General features: G+C 38.4%; 2 protein-coding genes across 3 annotated transcripts; one reads left to right on the forward strand and one right to left on the reverse strand.

Moving 5' to 3' along the window:
- The first annotated feature begins 257 nt into the window (after positions 1-257).
- On the forward strand, positions 258-6,174 carry LOC139950640 (COP9 signalosome complex subunit 7b-like). 2 transcript variants are annotated; one of them, XM_071949420.1, is made up of 8 exons: positions 258-315; positions 1,255-1,448; positions 1,716-1,791; positions 2,235-2,383; positions 3,172-3,314; positions 3,628-3,733; positions 4,638-4,771; positions 5,306-6,174. In XM_071949420.1, the coding sequence occupies exons 2-8, from the start codon at positions 1,269-1,271 to the stop codon at positions 5,343-5,345; spliced, it is 828 nt and encodes a 275-aa protein (XP_071805521.1). In that variant the 5' UTR covers positions 258-315; positions 1,255-1,268; the 3' UTR covers positions 5,346-6,174. The 2 variants fall into 2 exon arrangements, with proteins under 2 accessions (XP_071805521.1, XP_071805522.1); XM_071949421.1 differs by lacking the exon at positions 5,306-6,174 and having other exon boundaries at positions 3,628-3,845; positions 4,638-4,773.
- A 140-nt stretch (positions 6,175-6,314) lies between these two features.
- On the reverse strand, positions 6,315-12,995 carry LOC139950639 (uncharacterized). Its single transcript, XM_071949419.1, has 10 exons — positions 12,851-12,995; positions 11,770-12,337; positions 11,230-11,371; positions 10,940-11,061; positions 10,365-10,541; positions 9,614-9,702; positions 9,038-9,260; positions 8,161-8,283; positions 7,830-7,992; positions 6,315-7,463 (listed from the first exon to the last, which is right to left on the reverse strand). The coding sequence occupies exons 1-10, from the start codon at positions 12,971-12,973 to the stop codon at positions 7,268-7,270; spliced, it is 1,926 nt and encodes a 641-aa protein (XP_071805520.1). The 5' UTR covers positions 12,974-12,995; the 3' UTR covers positions 6,315-7,267.
- Positions 12,996-16,519: the final 3,524 nt, after the last annotated feature.

Below are 16,519 nucleotides of genomic sequence, written 5' to 3' on the forward strand. Positions count from 1 at the left end.
CTGAGGTAGGTGATTGAGGACCTGTTTTAGAAAGAACATACTATAAATGTGTGTGCATAGTATTTTTCAAGAAGTACTTTGAAGTCAGGTTTATTCATTACGAAAGAGGCAAATCATTGTGTCTTCAAAAACTATACAAAAAATAATAATTTGAGGGGGGGGGGGAGTGGGTTGGTTGGGTTGGATGAGAAGATAACGCCACACCTTTTAACCTTTTTTTGTTCACCGCTAATCATGAATAGCGCCCTCATTAGATCACTAAGTGCCAGGGTGTTTAGGGTCAAAAAGGCAGAAACGTCCGTGGTCTTCAAAAAGGTATGGTGTTTTGTTTATGGTAAAATGAAGGTTCAATCGTTATTTTTTACTAAACTTGAGGAAGTAAATTGTGATCTAAAGAATCGTTCAAACATTTAATTACACGGTGTTATTAAAGCGGAATGTTTTTTTGTGTCGAAAAGGTCAACAAAGGCAAGCGTGACAATGCAAAATGGAAACGCAATCAACACAATTACTGCATAGCTGACACTGCATCTATTTCATGATAAATTTGTTTTGGCATGTTTGTTTGCAGTTTGGCATGTGATCGTAATTTATCATCGACTTGATTCTGTTAATAGTTTTACTGATGTAATTTCAAGTTCAGTTAAACTTGTCCCCTAACCTTGTTTGATCAATTGCAATTTTTCTAAACAATTTAATTGAATTAAACTTAACTTAAAAACAAAATATTTTGTATTTGTTCATTCATTTCATTCATTTTCAAACAATAATTCATTCAATTTTTTTAATGTGTGGTTTGTCATGTGTCGGTTTATAGCTCAATGGCAACTGTAGAATGCTTGTCATCTCTGGTTCTAATCCCACATGGTGAAAGTTGCCCCATATACATATAAATATAGCCCAGGTTGGACTCCTCTGTTGGATGCAGTGGCACTGACTGTCGTCTTACCAGGGCTACCCCATACATCGCAATCTCGATCAATGAATTATACACTTAGTTAGTCTTACTTACAGAGGAAAAGTTTACCGTATGGCGCCACCATTTTTTCATTCGATATGAAATAATACAGTATCTAATTGACCTCAATGAGATACACCTTTTTGTAAAAAATAGTGAAAAAGTGGTGGCGCCATAGGGAAAGTTATCCCTTACAGAACTGTCAATTATAATTAGTGAATTCAGTCAATTCACATACAAAAGTACAACTACTTATTTATTTTAACCATCTTATTTATAAATTTGTTTATCAACAGCAAACTTCAACAGAATGGAGCTCCCTACCCCCGCAGCCACTCAAGTGAGTGCGACCCATCAGCCGCTGGAACAATTCCTGCTGCTGGCTAAATCAACGAAAGGTGCTGCTGTAGTTGGACTCATTAAACAGGTCATTGAAGCGCCTGGAGTCTATGTGTTTGGAGAGCTCTTAGAAATGCCAAATGTTCAAGAGGTGAGTTGCCAGTGTTGTAGGAGATTCTATCCCCCGATTTGGTGAACTTTGTACAAGCTTCTTCTGATAGCGCCCTCTTTTGAATTATCCTTCTCCAGCTCTCAGTAATTTCGATGGACGGGGGACAGATTTCTCTAGTTAGGGACCTGCATGGGATTTCCGATGTTTTTTTTGCTGTCATTACCAATAGATTTTTATGACAGAGAAAGTGCAGGCCTTGAGTTTAATTTTGTAATGTAATGATACACGACTTTATTTTTTTTCCAGCTTTCTACTGGTCCCAATAAGTCATATGTTTCTGCACTGAACCTGTTTGCGTATGGAACATATCAAGAATATGAAGGTAAGTTCAGTAATTTGGTTTAACTTTACACTTCAGTGCACTCTCCTGCCCAACTGGCTCTTGCCACCACTTTCTAGCCTGGAAGGTACGGTACTTTGTGGCAGTCTGTGGTACTAGTGTCAGATGTACAAACAGAATAAAACCCATATACCAAATGCATCACCAAAAAAAAAATCAGGTAAACCTTTGAACACAACATGGACCATTTCTCTCTCCCATTGGTGATTGCTGATTGGTGATTTTGAGAAAATCCTGAAACCATGTAAAATCTTGAGAAATCACTTGCCTGTACAATAGATCAAGTACGGACCAAGTGAAACAACACTTAAATAATGGGCTGACGTTTTGACCCTAGCAGAGTCCTTCTCAAAGGCTAATAATGACAACATAACAAACATGAACAGGTAACTTAGTGTACAACTTCACTCTTTTTCTTGTTTCAGAAAACATCTCACAGTTCCCAGACCTTTCCCAGGTTGCTCTTACAAAGCTCAGACATCTGACAGTTGTGACGCTAGCAGCCAAGTCCAAACACATCCCATACTCTGTGCTACTCAAGGAACTACACATGAAAAACCTAAGAGAATTAGAGGTAAGATTTACATATAAACCTGTGACCCGCCCCACCCTAGACCCTTCCCACACTAGACCCGCCAAAATCCAATGGGATTTATGTTGCCCTTTTTTTTGCCTTTGTGCCCGTTCAAAATTTGGCAGTATACATTTTAACTGATTTGATTTCCTTTTCTCTGGGAAAAACACCCAGATATAGGACAGTTCCTGCCCTTATATAATGTGTTTTGTTGTTGTCTTTGTAGTTCTAAGGCAGGAGGTTGAAATAATTCAATATTTTCTGAACAAAATGGCCGATGTGGTTATCAAAGAACCTTGCACAAGTAGATTCTGTAATCTTTTTTTTTCACAGGACTCGGGAACGTACTGAGTATACAGTGCTAACACACATCGGTGTATGGGTAAAAACCAAAATTAATATTCTTTATCCCCGATGCAAATATAACATCTATTATAGCGTTGCGGTACCCGCTGCCAAAACATAGGATTCGAACTGCCTCTAGCTACCGGGCAACCTCGGCAGTCTAGTTGGTTAGACACTGCTCTAGAATTGCAAGGGTCGTGGGTTCGAATCCCACCCGAGTAACATGCCTGTGATATTTTTTCACAGGACTCGGGAAAGTACTGAGTATACAGTGCTAACACACATCGGTGTATGGGTAAAAACCAAAATTTATAGATTCTGTAATTATGAAATGAATCTCACCAGATTAAAGTTGGTATGACAGGATGTGATATGAAGCCAACAACTATTTCAAGAGATTACTGGTGATATTAAAGATACTCTTATACTGTTTGCTTTCTTAGGACTTAATAATCGAGACGATCTATGCAGACGTAATTCGTGGCAAATTGGATCAGAAAAACCAAGAGTTGGAAGTAGACTATGCCATCGGTAGAGACACAAAACCAGAAGTAGTGTCAGATATCGTCAACGTCTTACAAGAATGGTTAGTTCGTTGAATTTTTATTGAGTATTTTTTGTTTCTCAAGTCAACAAAGTCCTGAAAGCAATACTGGCCTGGAATTGCATGGATGGCACACGTCTGTTGCCCCTGTTCTTGGACTTGGTGCCCCTTCAAAAATTTCCCATATACGTGTAGTCCGCAGTGGAAGTGTTTATTTAAAAGAATGAAAACAAGAAGACTTATTTAACTAGGGTAACCCCGTAAGTTGTTCTCCCCGGGGGCACTTTGCACAATGTAAATGGCCTTGCCCTCTCAAAGATTGTTCAATTTATTGTATAGTTTGCCTGGGTTTCAGGTGTGACGGATGCGAGGCCGTACTTAGTAACATCGAGGACCAGATTGTGAGAGCCAACAAGCACAAGGAACACTGCGTCAAGACAAAGCAACAGATCGAACAAGAGGTAATCTTACTGACAGATCAACAGACCTACAAACAAACAGTCAGGTGGACAGACAAGGTTTTGAAATCACAACAAGCACAGCTTCAAGGGGAAACAACAGATTAAATAAGAGGTAATCTTGCCGACAAAAAAAACAACAGACATTAAAAGCAAACAGCCAGACAGAATGACAGACAAAAAAACATTTACCAGCATTTTAAAAACAACATTTATAACAAGTCAATTAGTACAAGTCTTGCGCAACAAATCATCACAATACAAACATGCAGACTGACAAATAGACAAACAGATATCTGATAAAACCCCTGCAGGAACTGTATGAAAAGTGGTCTTAAAGGCACTGGACACTATTGGTAATTACGACAAAATAATGTTAGCATAAAATCTTACTTGGTAACGAGCATTGGAGACAAATTGATAGTATAAAACATTGTGAGAAACGGCTCCCTCTGAAGTAACTTAGTTTTTGAGAAAGAAGTAACTTCTCACTAAAATATTTGAATTGAATGAGAGACCTCAGCTGAGGTCTCGAATTCAAGCATCTGAAAGCGCACAACTTGTGCGACAAGGGTGTTTTTTCTTCCATTATTTTCTCCCACTTTCGACGACCAATTGAGTTCAAATTTTTACACCAAGTGAGAAGACTGGTCTTCACAATTACCAGGTGTCCAGTACCTTTAACTATGATTTAGGGAGCGTCTCAAAAGTCGGGCACGTTCCTAGCGCAAAAGAACGTTCCTGCGGAGCGTTCCAAAAGACCGGTCCTGTGGAACGGACAAAAGCGGCGGGGATACTTTTGCGATCCAAAAAGAACGTTCCTACCGTTCCGACTTTTGAGACGCTTCCTTACTGTACCCTTAAAATGAGTTGAGATTCGATACTTTTTGTCCTCTCTCCGCTACAGGTTTTAAATATAAAGAAGGCCATTAAGGCTTCCTCATCATCACAAGATATCGATGACCAACACATGCAAGCAGATACCAGGGAGATGGAGGTACAAGCTATCAAACCCGTCAAGAAGTCTTCCAAGATAAAAGGGTAGGGTCTTCTGTTTATAGTTAGTTTACTTTTCTGGTTGTGAAGGCAGGAAGTTTCAGTTTTAGATGTGGAAGAAAAACCCCAGCAATTTTTTCCAGTGAATTTTCATGCAGTCGGGAAGCGACTGAAAAACCAATCCACATAGTGCCTCTAGAAGGATTCGAACCGATGTCCTACAGGTGGGAAGGCGAGGAAAGGTTTTTTTTCTACTGTCATTAAACACAATTGTGTAGATTTTGAAAACATTTTCCCGTTTCATTTACCCTGGGTTCCTTTACATGCATTACACAACGAACAGGGCCTACAATACATAGGCTTTACGTCCCATCCAAGGGACCAAGCATTATTGGTTAAGTGTCTTACTTCAGTGTCAAGACCGAAACTCGAATCTACACTTAGCTGATCAGAAACCCCAGAGCTTGAGTCCAGTGCACTTGTCTGTTCGGCCACTACTTAATGCAACTATAAACCACACGAGTCTAACTCAACACTGATATGGAAATAAAATTGTAATTGCTCTTTCTTCTCATTCAGGTTAAGGGGCAGTGGAAAGCTGTGGACAAAATCAAACTGATCATCGCACACCGATTTCACGGCAGAAGCTCTGTATCTCCACATCCCTGAGCTCAGCCTGTCAATACTCATGCCTTCACATTGTACAAGATAGTCTGTACCGGTAGGAGGCGCAACCACTACTGCAGTGAAGAGAGTGTTACAGGCTATTAGCCTGTACCGGTAGGAGGCGCAACCACTACTGCAGTGAAGAGAGTGTTACAGGCTATTAGATTTGTTCTTGTGGATGGTGACAGCAAAGAAATGCAGCCCTTGATTGAACTGTCACTGCATTACTGTGTGGATCAGACAATGATATTTTCTGTTTTGATGAGAGGCCGACACTAGACTTTATTCAGACTATAATGGCCATTACAACCAATTGACGTCTCAGTGTGGAAAGTGCATGATGTACTCATATTGTTATTGTAAATACATGATCCTACTTTGTCTGGCGAAAGACAGCATGGGGTTCTATGGCCAGGCAACTCTCTCAACGTTGATGTTTAACCAACAGCCAGGGTACCAGTTTATGATCACCAGTTGATTGGATGTATAGTAAACGACAGGTTCTGCACATCAATTAAAAAATCTTTGCATTATCAAATATTATTTGGACCACTTTAGTCCACATACATCGTGTTAAAAAGTGTAGGAAATAAAGTTGCACGCTCTAAGGGTTGAAAATGCGTGAGACTTGCACAGTCTACAAATAAAAAACACTGTTTCACCAAGAGTTGTTCATAAAGGCATTAGAGGTGCTGATTTTATTTAATTTTACTACATTTATATACATTAAAAATCATTACACAAGTAAATTGGTTTGGGGTTGAACGAAGAAAAATAGACTAAGAGCTGAACTTGAACATGCGACCTCTGGATAAATGTACCAACTGAGCTATTTAGCCCTAATGTTAGCGGTCTCCCTATTTTGTCAATATCTTTGTTTGGAGGTGCCCGTCATAAGCCATTCAACCTGTAACTGCTGTATACCTAAATGATCAAATTCAAGTTTACAATACAACCTTGGAAGGTTGTATAGCGCTGGCATGTTAATCCGTAGGACGCAGGTTCAAGTTCCGCTTAAGTCAAATTTTCCCTTTTCCAACCCAAACTATTTTAAAGTCGCCCAGTCAGTTGCTCTTGTGATTTATTACATGTATTTGATTGACCTAATTACAATGCTTTATTTGCATGTAAAAAATACCAGCCAACCAGAATTTTCTTTGAAACATGTTTCTCAAGCTCTTGTCTTGGCAATCAATTACAAAGCACTGCTATTTCTACATAAGAGTTCTTTATAAAGGCATTCGAGTTGCTGATTTGATGTAATTTTACAAAATCTATGTACAATAAAATACATCGCACATGTAATTTGATTTATGATTACATGTTTATTTAGACACTTACCATCTAGAACTGATGTGTCCTTAAATTGAGCTTGGTTGCCACACAGAATCTGGTACAGGCTACCTTCATAAATTAAAATCTATTGAAGACCCTCCCTCCCCACACAATCAACTAAAAATTAAAGGCAAGCTATGTTATATAAAATTAAAAAGTTTATTCCCCGGGCAGGGAAAAGGGGGAAAAAAAAAGCAACAAAAAAAAGCACTGTTATAAAGAGGTCATGCTTTATATAAAGAGTACATTCTGAAGTTCCAAAACTCGTTTCTGCTTTGTGTTTCTTGGTTTTGCTGTCCTCTTATATAACAGTCCTGTATAAAGAGGTAATTCTGCCAGTCTCATCGACCTTTAACCTGAGTCGGCTGTACATTAAATTTTCCAAGAGAAAGACTCTGCTAGGGTTGAAATGTCGGGCCCATAAACAAAATTTCTTGCATTTATACCATAGGTATAATAGTTGGTGAGCACTTTGCAACAGCTATACTATTTTTCAAAATGTCAAAGGGACGGAACTACAAGAATACCTTTTTATGTTTGCTAAACTATGGAGCACCAAGACGACCATGAGGATTTAGCCGACGTATCGCTACTTTGGGAGACCCTTCGCCTCTGTCTTGGCTGTCCATCAGCCTCGTCGCTCTCGCTCATATCTGCCATGTCCGAGTCAAAGTCTGAATCTCTAGGCTTGATGGCAAAGGCTCGATGGTATTCTGTAGGTACAGAGTCCTGGGGACTGATGAAAGAAGAAAAGTAGAAAAAAATAATCGCTACTTCCGGATCAGATCGTTAAAACAAAACAAAGAGGTTATGCTATTTTAGGCACACTCAAGGGCAGACAAACTCCAGATAAACGAAAATGATGGAAGCCATCTTAGACCTAGATAAGAACTCCAAAGTACAAACAAAAACTTGAACAAAAACTTTTGTGACTGTCCACGGAGGCCCTCCATGCTCTGTCGTACACCCTCATGAATAATGATCACATTGCGTAAAAACAAGCAAACGTGCATCTTGTATCTGACCATTATGTTTGTATGTTCGACGTTTCATGAGCTAACTTGTATTTTACTTGTGAGGGAAAACACCTCTGCATTTTTACCTGTATTGCTTTCTGGGGACCCTGTCCCACACCCTCAGCTCTTGTCCCCCTGTGACAATACGGAGAGCGCCCTCCGGAGTCTGCGTGCAGTCGATGGCAACGATGCGACTTGTTTCTTGATCCCCAAGGGTACTGAGATATGCTTCATCTGGAACACTCCAAACTATTAGGACAAAGAGTATGTACAATGTAGTGTTAAGGTTGTGGAATTTTTAAACATTGAGTATCAATCATGGAAATAAATGATGCATACAACTGTGCTGGGAAAAATTTGAAAGTGTCGACTCTCATTCAATTAATTTTTTTTTACAAATTTATCAAGAAATCTTACAATTAAGGTAGCCAGATCCATCGTCCAGATCATATCCAGCGCAGACTATTAGATCTTTAGTTGAACAAATGGCGTCTGTGCTGCCAAAGTCACCAGTATGGTTCTTCAACTTGTGGACTAACCCTTTAAGAACAAGACGATGAATAAATTGTTATTCGACAATATTGGGTCTCCATCTTTCTTAGAAGATGGTAGCCCTGGTAGGGTGTTAGTGCAATAAGAAGATAAATTGTTATGTGACAACGTTGGGTCTTTTTTGGCATAAAACTTACTTGAAGAGCTGTTGATAGTATAAAACATTGTGAGATATGACTCTCTCTGAAGTGACATAGTTTTTTTGAGAAAGAAGTGATTTCTCACTAAAATATTGGAATAGATCTTGAGACCTCAGCTGAGGTCTCGAAATCAAGCATCTGAAGACACACAACTTGTGCGAGCAAGGATGTTTTTTCTTCCATTATTCAGCTTCAACAACCAATTGAGCTCAAATTTTCACAGGTTTGTTATTTTATGCATATGTTGAGATGCACCAAGTGAGAAGACTGGTCTTTGACAATTACCAAAGGTGTCCAGTGTCTTTAAGGAAGAACAATAATATTGAAGTCTTATATAGCGCACGTATCTAACAAACAAGGTATTCAAGGCGCTGAGTATATACAAACTCTCAGAAAGATGGGTTATTGAAGTGATGAACAATGCTTACCCCTCTTCCAATCCAGCGCCTTGACAGTAGCTGAGTATATACAAACTTTCAGAAAGATGGGTTATTGAAGTGATGAACAATGCTTACCCCTCTTCCAATCCAGCGCCTTGACAGTAGCTGAGTATATACAAACTTTCAGAAAGATGGGTTATTGAAGTGATGAACAATGCTTACCCCTCTTCCAATCCAGCGCCTTGACATTCAAACCATCATCCCCATAGTAGATAGTCTCTCCAGAGACGGCAAGGGATCGAATATGCCTCCTCATCAGCAGGTGGGTAGAGGATTTACTGGAGATGTTTTCGGATACGAATGTCGCATGAAGTGATTTATCGCGGAGCTGCCACAGCTTGATAATCCCATCACTGGAACTTGTGTAGACATTGGTCTTACTAGTCTGTTGATGAGAATGTGGATAAAAAGCGTTGGATAATAAAATGGAAACTAAATAAAAGACAATTGATCAAATACATTATCCACTATTGTAATGAAACACCTGTAGGTCACTTTTGCTATTTAGTATTAGTGTTTGCTACTTGAAGAACACTTTGATAACCTACCACACTAACAAATACAAGTTTAATAACATCCATTAAATACAAGTTTATTATGTAAAACAATGACAAAATTTTTGCAAATCATCCGTCCAATACTTGCAAGTGACTTATCTCCAATTGTTATTTCCTTAATACCCACAGCAATATCTCAATTTTACTGCTTACAATCTGTAAAAAGAAAAATCAAATTTACCTGAACACAGGTGATTGCATCATCATGACCAATGGTTGAAAAAACATTGGTTCCTTCCTTAATATCCCACAACTCTACTTTTCCTCCATCTGAAAACAAAAGAAGACAGTACATAGAAACCCTTAGAAATTTATTTTCTTTATTATTTTGTATATAATTTTGGTTTAAACAAACAAAAAGTGGCTGGAGCCAAACTTGAACCACTGACCACTGGATTAATGCACCGGCGCTTTACCAACTGAGCTATCTAGCCCTATGTCGGCAGTCTGCACAAATGATTTTGCATTTCAATCGCATGTGTAAAACTCAATATACCTTTCCAAACTTCTCAAGCGATTTGAGGAATAACAGGCAGGACAGTTTTGGGCAGTTTGATGACTCAACGATTAAAAGTGGTCAGACTTCATCACAAATGAAAAGCTGGCTGAACTGATCGGTGGACGGTGGTGTCTCATAAGTGACGAGGTGTGAGCGTGATGAGACAGGTACATGTAGGCCTACCCAGCGCAGTTATAGATGGTCTGCCTACAGGTACAACTTGAGGCAGAGGCCCCCCTAAGCTGCGCAGGATAGACAATGTCACAAAGTGGAGTGGTAGAAGGGTAGGAGAGCTGAGAAGAGCAGCGATTGAAAGAGAACAGGTGATGGCGGCGACTCAAGGAGTGCGCCCCCATTACGATTTGAGGATGAGGCGGCCAGGGACGCAAGTCTTTGCGGAATGATGATGAACGATTAAAGAAAGAGTCCTTACCTGAGCCAGAGACTACGAGACCTCTCTCAGCAATATATCCAAGACATTCCACAGGGTTGTAGGTATAGATGGAGTGTACGGCTTGGCCAGTCTCCAATGACCATATCTTGATTGTACAATCCTTGGATCCAGTAATGGCTATACGGTCATTCTCCACTGATAGATCATAATCAGAAACTATCAAATAAGAAAGAGGGAGGAAATAAATATAATGTATCCAATTCATAAAAGAACGTTTGATTTTACTTGTTTTATAGGATCTGAGGCATCGATGGTGAGGTATCAATATATATTTGATTTGCGGTAACACCATGTGTGTACCTGGCAAGCAGATACACAAATAGTGTTACCGCAAACCAAATATATATTTTACTTTTTATTGAACAAATTTGCAGATTGAGCGAAGTTTCATCTATGCAGGGAAGATATTGGGTCAAAAAAGGTCAGAAATCAGATTAAAGCAGCCCGAGGAGAAAATCCATCTTGTTTATGTACAGTTGTCACTCCTCTAAGGAACTTTGTTCAATTTTGAATTAGGAGTCAATAATGTGTATACTTCTTTTTAAGATTCTCACCTAATTCAGCACTTTCATCGGAAGACAGTAAAATAACCGAGGTGACGGTCCCTGAATGACCCCCTAAGCTTCGGAGTTCTGTGCCAGTGTTGAGATCCCAATACTTCACCATAGTGTCACGGCTAATAAAATGTAAAAATACGACCAAACATAGGAGTGTGTTACACAGACTTAATGGTTCAAAGTGACTAGAAATTGAGGGGTATATTGAGAGCTATACCGCTCGTTTTATGACGTACTTTTAAGATTTTTATCTTTTTTGAAAAAAATGTCACCATGGAGTCTCATACCTTCCAGTCAGTAGTCTGGTACCACTGCATGACACAGCACATACAATGTCATTGTGGCCTTCCAGGTCCAGGACGGTGAACTTTGCTTTGGCCCAACTATCACCATCATCTGCAGGTCGTTTGGCTTTGCTTTTGGTCTTTACTGTAAAACAAACAAAACAGACAGGCTAGAAGAATGTGCACATGCAATTTGAGTAGTAACACATAAAGTTTATGGGTAGATACCTGCTGCTAAAATTTTAGGTAAGAGGTTGTTGGTTTGAATCTCATCCGAGTAATTATGGCTCTGGATTTTCCCACAAGACTTGGGAAAGTATCGAGTATGCAGTGCTTTACTCATGTCGGTGCATGCCTCGGTGTATAGGGTGTATGGGTATTTTATAACATGGTATGAAAAGCACTGACTAAAACTGAGATAGGATTGCAAAAAAGTAGATTTTTGATTTTCAAGATGCCTCCAACATGAGTAAATGAGTGTGTGACAGAAAAATGGCTGAAATAGCAATTACATTAGAAAACCCTTTAACCCCAGTTTGGCACCTTGTGATTTTTCTTGACTTGACTTTGTGGTCGCCCCCTGCTGTGTGCCTTCTCCTGAATCTTTCTCTTTTCTCGAGACCTTTGGAGCTGCCGCCTCATCACCTCTTTCTTTTCTCGAGGGAGGAATTTCAGGAGCTTTGGTTGGAGAGGTTCTTTTAATGCTCTCTTGCACTGGAATCTCTTGAGAAGTTCCCTTGTCTTTTTCTTTTCCTTTGTGCTTTGGAAGAGCTTCCTCTTCCGACTCCCGTCTTGGAATCTTTGGAGGTGTTATCTCATCTTCTTGTCCATCTCGACTCTCAAATGTCAAATCCCCTCCAGCAAAATCCTCCTCCTCCCTTACCTCTTCCTCCTCCTCATAAGGTCGTTTCATCTCAAGGGAGTCTTTGTAGCTCACATCGTAGATGGTATTTGAATTCTCCTGGCTGTCCTCACCATAGGGATTCTGTTCTGGAGGTACCTCGCCCACAGCTTCGTTATGACTTTGTGTGTCAACAAACTGCTTCTCTAGGACTGCAAGCTGCTTGAGTTTTTTCTTCAGTTGCGAGCGGATGCTGGGAGTTTTTAAAATCTTAATTAAAATAAAAGAAATAAAAAATGTTCATCGAAGAAATTTTGTATATTTTCTAACCTAAAACTAGCAGTAGTTTGAATAAGCCTGAAGTCAGGTACATAGTTTTTAGATTAGAGAGTGCTCTGACTTCGGAAGTTTTTTAACTATTAAACAAGTCTATTAAAAACCTAAAACTTTTTCAACAAAAAAGCTTGTTTTAAAACTGCTGTACTAAAAAAAAAAAAATGGCATTCATTTCTTCCAACAGTTGGATTGTTTGATCCTGTCCATGATTTCATTTGATACTATGGATAACTTTCCGTATGGCGCCCCCACTTTTTCACTCATTTTTACAAAAAGGGATATATCAATCAGGTAAATTAGATACTATATTATTTTATTTCGAATGAAAAAGTGGTGGTGCCATACGCGATACGGCATTGTACGGAAACTTTCCCGATACTATTTTCATATCAAATGAACAAGTGGTGGCGTGAGGTGTTTCGCACATTTTCTTCAGAGTTACACTACCTTATCTTCTTCTTCCTCTAGTAGTGGTCGGTCGAGGCGATTCAAATTGTCAATCTGTCGTAGTTTCTTCCTTAGTTTGCGGATTTCAAGTGATAAACCTTTCGTTTCAATGGAGGACGCCATCTTGAATTGGTTGTTTGTTGGTGTACACGTCCACACTTCTCCAAAAACTTTTCTGGAACTTACTGAGAACGCCGCAAAGTAGCTCAGAATCACATTTAAAATTAGTTTTATTAAAAATAAGGAACCGGAAACAACTTTTCATAACTATTCTTTCCATTAACAATTGACAAAAAACAAATAAAAATTTTCTCTGTGTGTCGTAACCTCATAAATATTCATAAACTATTCAACGCATGCGCGATAAATCTCCATAATTTTTGCTTTTCATTTTTTTACGGGAAAAGTTGAATTCCAACGAACAAAAAATTAACAAAAGCTTGTAAAGTATAGTCTAATACAAATTTTGGCTGAAAAATAACAGCGCTTTTCGGCACAGAAAGCTAGATAAATCATTTATTTTCATCAAATGCAGACGCCATCTTGGATTCTGTTGTCGTTTTGACACTTTTACAAAACGTCGTCTGCGCGAACACACGTGTCAAAACAACGCTCTCTTATTTATCGTGAAACGTGTTGGAAAAGGTGAATATCTATGGACATTTTTCATAAAAAGAAGACATTATCAAGGTAAGTTTAGGGAATTAACCAGTAGCAGAGGTGGGGGTGTTTGTGTAAATATGTTTTCATTGAAACGAAAGTTTTTGTTCATTTCTGTGTGGTTGAACTTTTTGAGCCAGCAGAGGGGGCGAGCCAGGCGAGCAATGTTGAATGTGCAGTGCGTGAACCCACCGTCCTCCCTGACCATGTGCGCAGAGTGTGCAATGGTAGTAGTATGGGGGAATTAAACTGTGAACTCTGAAGCTCTCTTGCAGTTTATAGAGAAGCTAAAGCTGACATATTTTTGGAACTGTCCCGAACAGGAGAAACTAAAACTTAAAGATAATATTTACTAGACATGAGAATTTATTTATTTTATGAAAATAAATGAGGTTTCAAATGTCAAATTCAACTCAAGGTAGTCTTGACTAAGGGGTAGGGCAGGGGGCCTCCGCACCTCGCCACCAATTTAACCGCCCTAAATTAAATCAAATTCCACTGTTTTTTTTTCTTACCTTAGAAGAAGGGTTACCGCTATTAATATAATTATACATGGAACATCCAGAGAAAGGAGAGAGGAAATACATCCTTATTTTCATAGGTGTAAACAACAAAACAAATTGGCCAGAATTAGTGGCGAGGTCATACAATACAAAAATTTTCTGGTAACTTTGCACTAAGCATTGTTTGGTGCTTTGTACATTTTCAGGGTTTGTTTGTTTGTTTGTTTATTTCCAAATTTCACAATAAATAATCATGAAATGTACAAGCAAAAGGTACAAAAGGTTGATAAGTATTAAGAGGAGGGCACCAAGAAAAGACCTCCGAGGCTTAATCAGGTCCAGATTTTATAAATAATGATTATGAAATCGGGCCCATACCTCTCTAGCCACGAGTTTCACATGGGGGACTCAAACTATTGCCCACGGACGTATATGATTTAAAACAGTGAGCATGGTGACTAGATAATCAATTCACTTTTTACTATGCTGAGGTCCACCTTCAGGCTACACATACTTTAAAAAAATCTTTTGCTGGGGTCTTGACTCAAACACTGCAAACGTTTAGTAATTTTTACAGTTGTCTGGATACACTTTCCGAGGCAGTGAAATTACAAACTTTATAAATTCTTAGGTCAGAATTAAGAAGGTCAAATCATGTATTTTTATATGTAAAATCTTAAAAATAGTACTCCTGATTCTGATTCATTTTCTACCCCCCCCCCCCCCCCCGGAACTATTTTTTGAAGTAATGGTGCATATTCTGTTTATCAATTGCTGCCAACTAATTTTTCTAGTTTGGAATGGGAATACTTTTAAAAATGGTTTGATTGTTGTAAGAAGTTGTTATTATCAGTTCGTTTGTTTGAACCCTATCTCATGTTCACTTTTAAACTACACGCCAGTTCAGTCTAGCGCCCTCTTGTGGTCGCATAGACTTATCTTCCCGTTTTGCACTGTTCATTTTGATAGTGTGCGTGCTTAACACCCACAACTATACTACAGTACTACCATGATAGTGGCGTAGTTCTCCTTTGTTATGATCGGCCAAAGATGAACCATGCTTGATATAATTTCATCAAGGAGATAAATGCACTATTTTGTATGGACAGATCCTAAATGAAAACAAACAGGCAGGGACACCGATTGATTATTATCAAAAAGAAATACTTTTATTGCTCTTAATAATATAATAAATTTATGGCATAGCGAAATGAGCACGCCTGGTATACAATACATATGTCACACAATCAACAAGGTTTATCAGTAAATATGGTTTAGCTCATACCAATTTTAGTAGATCTAGATACAAAAGAAGAAAACAAAAGCAACTCAAATTAATAATCTACTTGATTAAATGGATATAAAATATTTTTATGATTATATGTTAATAACGTAAATCCAACTGTACCAATCGTGTGGGAAAATGTCAGGCTTCTAGATGTATACTTCGGTATCGTCTATAAAACAACGTGCACCATTTGTACAAATTAAAATAAGAAACAAAGAAAAGTATTTTTTTTTCACAACTATTTTTTTAAAGGAGAAACAGAAACGAGGTATGGTGTCCCAAATAAAATCCACTGTGAGTAATTTAATTGGCGAAGTTTCAGACACTTTGACATTATATTAGTCTACATCCTTTCTTTGACATGCAATGAATTTAATTTACACGGTTTTACATTGCTTTTTATGGAAGTTGTTTTTAGTATGCAAAAGTTCAATTATATCAAAACGAAATGTGATGTACAATACTCCATAGACTTATCATTGATTGTTAAAGCCAGTGGACACTGTTGGTAGTTGTCAAAGACCATGCTTCTCACTTGCTGTATCTCAACATTTGCATAACATAAGAAACCTGTGAAAATTTGAGCTTGATTGGTCGTCGGAGTTGCGAGATAACTATGAAAGAACAAAACACCCTTGTCACACGAAGTTGTGTGCTTTCAGATGCTTGATTTCGGGACCTCAAATTCTAAACTTGAGGTCTCGAAATCAAATTCGTGAAAAATTACTTCTTTCTCGAAAACTACTCCACTTCAGAGGGAGCCGTTTCTCACAATGTTTTATACTACCAATCTCTCCCCATAATACTCGTTATCAAGTAAGGTTTTATGCTAATAATTATTTTTACTAATTACCAATAGTGTCCACTGCTTTTAAATAAAATTTGCAGTTGTTCTCTTAATTTTGGACAATGGGGTATCCGGTATGTAACCTTCAGAAAATTAGTGCTGCATGCTGTGACTCTACAGCTTATAGAGGAGGTAGATTAATAAAACTAATATCATTTCGTGCACATAAAGAACATAAACGCATAATTTTGCAACGCATTCTGTCAGTCCTGTCTTATTTTCATTGTTAAAACACTCTGTGCCATTTAAAGGAACACGTTGCCTTGGATCGGACGAGTTGGTCTATAAAAAGCGTTTGTAACCGTGTGTTATAAAATGCACATGATTAGAAAGATGTTGTAAAAGTAGAATACAATTAACACACAAGTATC

Source organism: Asterias amurensis, chromosome 18 (genome assembly GCF_032118995.1).
Source record: "Asterias amurensis chromosome 18, ASM3211899v1".
In the NCBI taxonomy this organism is placed as follows: domain Eukaryota; kingdom Metazoa; phylum Echinodermata; class Asteroidea; order Forcipulatida; family Asteriidae; genus Asterias; species Asterias amurensis.

Excerpts from the sequence above, each read along its gene's own strand:
- LOC139950639 (XM_071949419.1), bottom strand. The coding sequence starts at position 12,973 with ATGGCGTCCTCCATTGAAACGAAAGGTTTATCACTTGAAATCCGCAAA. Across the intron at positions 9,703-10,364 it reads TCTCGTAGTCTCTGGCTCAG|ATGGAGGAAAAGTAGAGTTG; the intron begins GTAAGGACTCTT and ends TTTTGTTTTCAG. Across the intron at positions 9,261-9,613 it reads ATGCAATCACCTGTGTTCAG|ACTAGTAAGACCAATGTCTA; the intron begins GTAAATTTGATT and ends TCTCATCAACAG.
- LOC139950640 (XM_071949420.1), top strand. The coding sequence starts at position 1,269 with ATGGAGCTCCCTACCCCCGCAGCCACTCAAGTGAGTGCGACCCATCAG. Across the intron at positions 2,384-3,171 it reads AAAACCTAAGAGAATTAGAG|GACTTAATAATCGAGACGAT; the intron begins GTAAGATTTACA and ends TTGCTTTCTTAG. Across the intron at positions 3,315-3,627 it reads GTCAACGTCTTACAAGAATG|GTGTGACGGATGCGAGGCCG; the intron begins GTTAGTTCGTTG and ends CCTGGGTTTCAG.